Source organism: Gymnodraco acuticeps, unplaced genomic scaffold (assembly GCF_902827175.1).
Source record: "Gymnodraco acuticeps unplaced genomic scaffold, fGymAcu1.1, whole genome shotgun sequence".
In the NCBI taxonomy this organism is placed as follows: domain Eukaryota; kingdom Metazoa; phylum Chordata; class Actinopteri; order Perciformes; family Bathydraconidae; genus Gymnodraco; species Gymnodraco acuticeps.
Window position 1 is genome coordinate 404790 of NW_022990675.1, and position 9238 is coordinate 414027.

The 9238-nt window shown below is 42.5% G+C and overlaps 1 protein-coding gene across 2 annotated transcripts; it reads left to right on the forward strand.

Annotated features, from left to right (window-relative positions):
* Positions 1-4441: 4441 nt before the first annotated feature.
* LOC117555247 (nuclear factor 7, ovary-like) lies at positions 4442-8019 on the forward strand. 2 transcript variants are annotated; one of them, XM_034230075.1, is made up of 2 exons: positions 4442-4984; positions 5093-8019. In XM_034230075.1, exon 2 carries the CDS (start codon positions 5392-5394, stop codon positions 6814-6816), a length of 1425 nt encoding a protein of 474 aa, XP_034085966.1. In that variant the 5' UTR covers positions 4442-4984; positions 5093-5391; the 3' UTR covers positions 6817-8019. The 2 variants fall into 2 exon arrangements, with proteins under 2 accessions (XP_034085966.1, XP_034085967.1); XM_034230076.1 differs by having other exon boundaries at positions 5097-8019.
* Positions 8020-9238: the final 1219 nt, after the last annotated feature.

The window sequence follows — 9238 nt, forward strand, 5'->3', positions numbered from 1 at the left end:
AGAAGAAGTGACGTCAGCGGCTTCATTTGCCTAATCCACCAGGTTCAAAGAGTTCTCATGAACTAAGTTCTCATAGACCAGGGGTACTCAAATACAAATCTTAAAGGTCCAAAATAAATGTTTCAATAAGACAAAGGTGCGTTATTACGGTCATTCAAACTTTTAAACAATTGCAACAAGATTCTTACCACGAGGTTGCAAAAACAAAAATAATCTGTATGCAGCAGTTTTCATTGTTATTGTGTCTGTGCTTGACCCCTCAGAGTCGCAGTGTAAGAGCTGCACAGTTATGAATAAAGGCAGCTGCACCCTCTTTCATTCAGCATTCCCATTATTGCTTTATAAATGTCTTTGCCCCCTTGTGTGTCCACTGAGGTTCGTCAGGCCCAACACATCTTCAACAAACTCCCCCTTTGCCTCATCATAAAAACTCACACACCAGCAACTGAGCATTGTCAGTGGTGTCAGTGGACTCACCCACAGCTAAGGAAATGCACTGTGCATTTTTTATTCCATCACAAAGCTGATGAATCAAATCACCAGCCAGTCTTTATGTTCTTCTGGTTGCTGTGGAATCTGAGAGGGGGATTTGCTTGACCTGTTATTTCCTCTTTTTGTTTGCCTTCAACATGGTCTCCATCACTTCAGTCATGCATTCTTTTATACTGCAGTTATTATCCAGTGGAAAGTCCTTACCTACTGGCCTAGTTCAATCAAAGTGGTTACTTTGTTTTGGCTGGGCAGTGTAGTTTTAAACACCGTCTTATTTGACTTTCTCAGGACTTAAAACAGTTTTTTGGGGGCAGACCCCCTCAAAGAAAAACATATATTTACACACGTAAGGTCATCATCTTAATAGTTGTGTATGCTCATCCGTGAGCAGAGCATCAAGTTGGCATGTCTATTACAGCTGAATGCGGCGATTACCATCTTGTTCAGCAAAACGCCTCACAAACGTATTAAGATCAACAGCTTCAGTGCGTTTTGATTCAATGCTGAGTACAGCCACACTGACAGTCTCTTCTCTGTCAGTGTAGACCGCAAATACCTCATTCCTTCAGCGCTTGGGTCCGAATGCTTCTCGTTTTGCGCCGTCCAGTTCAAAATGAAATCGCCGCCAAATCGTATGTCCACGCTCGCGCCAGGACCGGGGGGAGGGGTTACATGACGTGCATCTTGTGCTGCATTCACTTGCACTCGGACATTAGAGACTTTCTCTCATAAATGTCCGATGAGCCACAACTTTTCTTTCAAACAAAGCTGCCAACTGGGGTGGCAGCTGGGGTGGCAAGGCCTATTTGTAGGGTGGTCAGTTGCCACCCCGGTAGGTGAAACTAGGCTACTAGCTACAGTACAGATGGAACTAGATGAGCTGTTAACTCTCGCTCTGAATTTTTTTTGTTTTTGTTTTAATTCTCGCTCTGACTTAGACAGGTTGAAAGAGACACACACATTTTTTCCCACCCGCATTCCGCGAAGACCCGCCCTACTGTGCCTCTGATTCGCAGATTGTTTGGGGGGAAAAACGCTGACTGGATGCTGAATGTGATTGGACCAAAGCGTTGACACAACACAGGTGGAAACACAGTGGAACAGTCAGACATGCAGAGCGCTGTTGCAGTGGACATAGCGGAGAATTTTGACTCGTTGCGAATGCGTTGTGGCGATGTCTCACATATAATACAGAGAGATAATACATATGAAAAGTATAATTTGCTCAGAGTCCGGAGACAGTGCTGGTTCGGTCCGGATCCGGACCAGAGTCCGTAGTTTGAGGATGCCTGTCATAGACCTTTGTGGGAAAAGTACTGCGGTGTGAATGCGCCTAATGGTATACTAAAATCCATGTGAAAAAAATTGCTTCTCACTGTTCTTAGGTCAAATATTTATATGTGATTAAAAATGCGATTAATTTCGATTAATTAATTACAAAGCCTATAATTAATTAGATTAATTTTTTTAATCGAGTCCCGGCCCTATATATTACTCATAAATATATACCATTATAACAATGTAGTTAGGGCACTGGATGAACCTGAAATAACACAACGTCTCTCCGAGTGTGTGAGGAAGTCCGCGGGTTGGTCCAAACGTAACAGCTCTGCGGACGTAACGGACCAATCTGCGGAGCCGTTACGTCACTATACCCAAGATTTAAACAATGGAAAAAGAGAAATGTCCAACGAGGCGTTCTGGGGCAGCATAGACAGGTATTTTCTGTGTTAGAGTTTTTCTCGCTACAGGGTGTACTTTGAGGGTTTGTGACTGCAGACCGTTTACATGCAGAAAAACCTTCATAACACAAGGGGACGGTTAATAACCGGAAAAGCATTACATGGGACCTTTAAGTGCACATTGCAGTACTTTAAATAAGTATTATAAGGTAATATACTTAAGGACTGGGACCTGTAGGGTCGCCGGTTCAAGTCCCCGACCAGACCTAAACATGGAGTACGGACTTCTACTTGGAGAGGTCCCAGTTGTTGGAGTCGGGAGGGGCTGATAATTTATTCCGGCAAATTACTCAGACCTACTAATTGACCTAACAGAAGTTATTGAGTCTATGTAAGTTTACTGCTTGGCTCAGATCCACCAACGTCAGCAAGATCTCACCTCTATTAACTCCTGAAGAACCAGGTTCAATCAACTGCTGTTTCAATGCAGACGACCCGCTAAATCTGTTTAAGGGATCCCGAAGGATTTTGATATCAGTAATGAGGTGTGGCCCTACCTAAGTGTGAGTGTGGCAGGGTGCAATCTTACCTTTGAAGCAGGAGAGGAGAGCGCAGATGTCTTTTAAGTTGTCCCAATCCAAAAGGTGGGATCAGTTTATTTGAAGAAAAATTGGTCAACACTTATACAGGGTTTTTACCTTCTCTCTTTACAACATTACAATAATACGAAATATATCATGCTGTTCTCATTTTCTAATCTGAAACCTTAATTCATAGTTTAGACATTAAAGTCTTCCGACAGACTCCAGAGGAATCTCCTCACGGATCGCCGGTGCTAACATTCACAACCTATAGCCTGACACATTGAGAGGCAGCTCCTCAAAATTATCAGTTAGAATTAACAGTTTTAAACTTTCATCCAACAATTCACTCAGCATTCACTACACAGAAATGTAAGCAATATTTACCAAGTTTGACCGAGAACCTACCGAGGCGAAAACACCCCAGCTCTCCAGGGAAAGAGCTTTACCAGGGGAATCCCCCCCCCGTCTCCGTGTCTTTCCTCTCTCTCTCTCTATCTCTCTCTCATTCTCTCCTCTCCTCATCTCTCTTCTCTTCTCCTCTCTATCCCTCTCCTGCTCTCTCTCTCTCTCTCTCTCTCTCTCTCTCTCTCTCTCTCTCTCTCCTCTCTCTCTCTCTCTCTCTCTCTCTCTGCCCCCCTCCCTGTGTACTGCTGTGAGGGAAGAGGGAATAAACTGTCTCTCCTCTCTTATCAGTGACACCCATAAAACCATAATAGGCCTCACACACTCAATTTAACAAACCACTTGTGTTTTGTTTATACTGTAAATATAGAAAACCATAAAATATGAAGCATTTTCATTGTGGTTATACAGAATATAATTGATTATATTTACTTTAGTTTTAAGTATTCAACCTAATATGGAGATCTCAACACAGTTCACCTCCTGCCCTGCCGTGGTGCCCTTGAGCAAGGCACCGGACATCCCCCTTCCCCCCTCACTCCCATTGCTCCCTGGGCGCTGTACGATATAGCTGCCCACTGCTCCTAGTACTAGACTCCTGGTACTAGGAGGGGTTAAATACAGAGAACATGTCACTGTGTGCTCTGCATGTGTGACCATTACAGAGGGTCTCATCCCTCCCATTATTCTTCAGGTTTTACTCCCTACTGGAATATCATATTGTAAAGGAGGGACGGTGTGTTCAGGGGTTCATTAAGAAATGGGATATTTAAGAGTTGCATTCTCCTGCAGGATAAACACATTTAGTTGGTCTTTAGTTGGTCTTACAGCTCTGAGCTGCGGCAGGAAGTCTTTAAACCTTTAATCCAATCAGAGCTTTAAGGAAGCAGCGGGGAAGAAGTGGTCAGGATTCATTACATTTAACTTCAATTAAAGCACAGATGTGTCACACTCCTGTCTCCTTGCCAATACAAATGCTCAAAAAAAACTGTTTCAACAAATAAAAGGTTTAGTTGTTTTTGCTCCACAAGCAACTGCAAAATAAATCTGCTTTACAATGAAATGGTAAACATAACATTAAATCATGTAAAAAATAATGTGTTATAGTACAAAATAAGTAGATTAATATTTATAAGAAGCACAAAGCGTTACAGAACTTCAGCTGGAAATATATTCTGTTCAATGCTTTAACTCTTTATTAATTAACACAACTTTAGTTAAGGCACCTAGTATGTAATATAAATGTGTAGGGAGGGGGGGGGGGTCATTGAAAATGTGTTCTGATGTTCAGAAAATGAGCCAAGGCCATTGAGTGTGAGTTTGAAAAAATAATTGATCATATCATTTTTCTTTAGCTAAATAATGAAAACGGATCCCACAGACCCGAACACCGTACAAGGGTTAAGTTTAGATTGAACACTGGTCAGATGATCAAACGGAGGAAACAAATGGGTTAAAACATGTTTGAGTCAGAACTTGGAAGTCTTTCAGATTCTAAAGTTCATCTTTCCAATATATCTGCTGGTCATAAAAACAGATGACTGCATTTATAACTGTCAATGATTAACTAGTAAAAGAGATTAGAAGGATTGAAAGTGAATTCTGACATTGTTGAAGAGAGCCTCGACACCAGTACACTGCGGGAGATCTCCAGCAACGCACAGTTAGAGGACCGTAAGAGGCAAACCGAGGGGAAGTAAAGGTGAGCTGCTTCTTGAGGTTTCCTGAGCTGCCATGTGTGTTCAGAGACTTTCAGAGATCCTGTGTCTCTGAGCTGCAAACACAGCTTCTGTTCGAGCTGCCTGCAGACATTCTGGGAACAAAGTAAGAACAAAAACTGTCCACTTCAAACTTTGATATATGAGCTTTTTCCTTTTTGTCATGTTGTTGTTTTTTAAAACGTATTAATCTTATGTGTTTCTCTTCCAACAGATAGGCCTACCTGGACAAAGTCATCGTCCTGAACTGAATCCAAAGTACATTTCCCTCTGAAAGACATCCTGACTCCATCTGCTGGTGAATAAATGACATAGCAGCATTTCCTGATGTTGATCATTCACCCTGTGACGGAGGGCAGAGAAAACGAAAGAGGATTTTGACATTGTTGAAGAGCTGAGACGCCATTACAGGGTGTGAGATCTCTGCTGCGAGACACGTTTGGAGTATATTTGGGGAGAAGTGGAGAGACATTGTGAGTTGGTGAGTCCTATTGAAAATAACTTTAATATCAAATGGCTGAGAAAACCGTTCTTGTTGAGAGTTTCCTGAGCTGCCATGTGTGCTCAGAGACTTTCAGAGATCCCGTGTCTCTGGGCTGCAACCACAGCTTCTGTTCGAGCTGCCTGCAGAAATTCTGGGAACAAAGTAAGAACAAAAACTGTCCCATTTGTAAAAGAAAATCTTCTAAAGATTATCCCATAGTGAACTTTACACTGAAGGAGCTGGCTGACTCCTTTGCTGAGAGACAGAAAGCTGGATCATCTGAGACAGAGACAAGAGAGAAGAAGGTGGAGGTGGTGTGTAGTAAACATCCAGAAGAGCCTAGATTGTTCTGTAAGGATGAAGAGAGAGCTGTGTGTCCTGTCTGTGAGTTCTCTCTCCACCGGAGTCACGAGGTGGTTCCTGTAGAACAAGCAGTCAGTGAGCTGAAGGACCTGCTGAAATCTGACTTAGAGTCTCTGCAGGACAAGAGGGACACATACAAAGGAGTGGAGGAAACATACAAGGAAGTGATTCAAGTGTCCGAGAAGCAGCTGCTGTCCACAGAGAGGCAGATCAGAGCAGAGTTCATCAAGCTCCACCAGTTCCTGAAAGAGGAAGAGGAGTCCAGACTGGCAGCTCTGAGGGAGGAAGAGGAGCTGAAGGGGAAGACTATCAGCAGAGAGATGAAGAGCATTCAGGAGCACATCTCCTCTCTGTCACACAGTATCTCTGCTGTTGAAGAAGAGCTGCAGAAACACAACGGGCCCTTCCTCAGCAGTTATAAAGCCACTCAGAGCAGAGCCAGAGTCCAGAGCGCACTGTCAGACCCACAGCTGCTCTCAGGAGCGCTGACAGATGTGGCCAAACACCTGGGCAACCTGTCCTTCAGAGTCTGGGAGAAGATGAAGGACCAGGTCCACTTCAGTCCTGTCCTTCTGGACCCAAACACTGCAAGCAGCTGGCTCTCTCTGTCTGATGATCTGACCAGTGTGAGACATGGAGACACATCTCAGCAGCTTCCTGATAATCCAGAGAGATTCACTAACGGTGCTGATGTTCTGGGCTCTGAGGGCTTCAGCTCAGGGAGACACAGCTGGGAGGTGGAGGTGGGAGATCATCCTGACTGGATTATAGGTTTGACTAAAGAGTCAGTTGACAGGAAGGGAGAGTTGACGGCCTCACCAGAATATGGAATCTGGTGTTTAGCACATCTCAGTGGAAAATACAGTAATGGTGGTGAGACTGTCAGAGTGGAGAAGAATCTCCAGAGGATCAGAGTCCAGCTGGACTATGACAGGGGGGAGGTGTGCTTCTATGACCCTGAACACATGACTCCCATCTGCACTCACAGAGACACTTTCACTGAGAAACTCTTCCCATATTTCAGTATTGGAGAAGCTGGTGATGCTAAAACTGCTGATATCAAAATCTGTCAAAGTGAGATTCCTCTGTGATGCTCAGGAGTGTTAGTTCAGACTTTATTCTGACTTCGTCTGTCCAGATCCTTTTGATATAATCAAGGTAAAAAACAACAGATGATAATCAGAATTTAATTTGAGTCTGTAAGATTTTAAATGTTAAGAAGATTTGATCATGTTTTATTTACAGAGTTTTACACGTTTTACTCAAAGTCTCAGTGCAACAAAACTAATATGTTTATTTTTATAGTTTATCATTTTGTTATACTTAATTATAATGTGTTTATAGCTTTTAAAGGTGGGGTAGGTAATTCACTTCAGAAGCACTTTTTGTTATATTCCATCCCGATAGCAATGAATATATTAAATGCTTTGACAATAAATGCATCAGTGGAAGCCGTTGCGCTGTAAAAAGCACGACCAATCATCTGAGCCGGCTAAAGTAACTGGATGGCCTACCTGCCTGTCAGCCTTCCATCTGGGCACAAACTGATCTCGTGCCCTCATTGGTCATGTGCGCGGTCGTGTGTGTTGGAGGAGGGGCTCTGTAAGGAAGTCTGAAGGAAGGGGCATATTTTGTCCGGTTGTGTACTTTCAAATTCTAGCTCACTCAAGCTGGTTTCTCCATTCTTACCTTAAGTGATATTCAAATGATCCTTTAAATGATGTCATGAGATTGTTTGATTATGTTTTTTGTGAATTCTTGGCTTTTAAGAAATGCATTCATTTTGTATGTTGTGCTGAAACTGCATGAAATCAACAAAACTAACAAATGAAAGCTGTCAATTCTCCTTTTATCAACATCTAGTTAATAATGAGACGCTATATAGCACTATGGGTCATGAGTTTAACTTTTTGATATTTGTAGGTCTTTTGATGAATTATGTGTAGATATGGATATATTGTTTTACTCTCCACGGGCAAGTCATTTAATACTTCTATTTTATTCTTTCATTGTTGCAATGTTTCCTTGGGACGCTTTCCGTACTGTATGTATGGACAATAACATTTATTGTGATTGAAAATGTCAATTGTTTTTTCAACCTGAAAGGAATCACAGCTGTAGAATGAAGTTGAGTATTTGTAATGCTGCTTCAGATATCTTATGATTAAATAACCAGCAGTTTGATGCAGAAATGCGTCTCTGAACTTGATATTGGTTTCTTCAGGTGATTCTGTCATATGTGACAAATTACAAATATAAATGACAATTGTACAATAAAATATAATCTAAATAAATAATCTGAACTTCTTAATGATTTCATCTCTTCTTATTTTTTGCATTGCATCCCTTCAAACATCTGTTTTAACCTTAAAGGTCACCTATCATGGTATTTCTAGGCAATAGCATAGGTCTCAGATATATAAAAAACATGTCTATGAAGTGTTTTGCTCAAAATACCAAACAGATCACCCATTGTAGCCATGCCTCATATCCCTCTATTTCACTTCCTGTTTCAAAAGTGCTGATTTTATGTATAAAGCTTAAAAAAGAAAAAAGGAGGGGGCTGAGCTCATGCGGGACCGGCAGCTACAGTCTAAACTAAATACTGCCGTGATGAAACGCCATATCATGGATTATCAATGATTATTTCTGAAACAGTATGGAGCTCAAAGGCTTTCTCTCTTGGTTATACCACAAGAGGCGCGTTCCCACTTTAGTTCCGATATAGTTCAGAAATGTCGCGTTCACACCAAAAAGAGCCGGAACTAAAATTAGTTCATGAGAACCTTTTTACCCCCTTTTCCGTCCCTTCTAGAGAGCAGGGACTTTCGTGGGAGAAAAAGGTTCCTATTTCTGATTGGCTGGGCGGATTGCAAACCACGCCCCGTACAACTCCCAAAAAGTTTTGTGAAGCCGCCATTTTGATATCCTCGCATTAGCATTATTAATATTAGCATTAGCCCAGCGCAGAAACGCAGAGAGACTAACTTATGGCAACACAAAAGAAAACATGGGAGCGATGGAGATGAGGAGGTGTCGGCATTCAGGCGATTTACTCGGAAGGCTTCAGTAGAAGCTGCTGGGAGTCCCAGCAGCTTCTACTGAAGCCAGTCCCCAACTCCGGGGACTTCCGGTGGCAGTATACGCCGTGAAGTTGTTTGCGGCCTGCCAGTAAACCCGAAGAAGAAGAAGCCTAATCCTCCCCCAGGGACTTATTCCGGTGCGAACGCGATCTGTACTTATTTCATGAGAACTAAAGAGTTCTCATGAACCTTTGTGGGAAAAGTACTGCGGTGTGAAAGCGCCTAAGGTGAGTTCCTTTTTACTTCCTGCTTCTTCACACACATGCTCTCCAGTACAGGTTAGCTCTGAGTGTTAGCGATGCTAATGTAAAAACCGACCATATTACGTCCAAAACAGTCGGGCATTGTTTCTGATAGCAACGTTTCTGATTGGGCCGTGGGTCCACATTTCAGATATTACGTCATAATCGGACGCAAATCTGGATCAGCA

Excerpts from the sequence above, each read along its gene's own strand:
- LOC117555247 (XM_034230075.1), top strand. The coding sequence starts at position 5,392 with ATGGCTGAGAAAACCGTTCTTGTTGAGAGTTTCCTGAGCTGCCATGTG.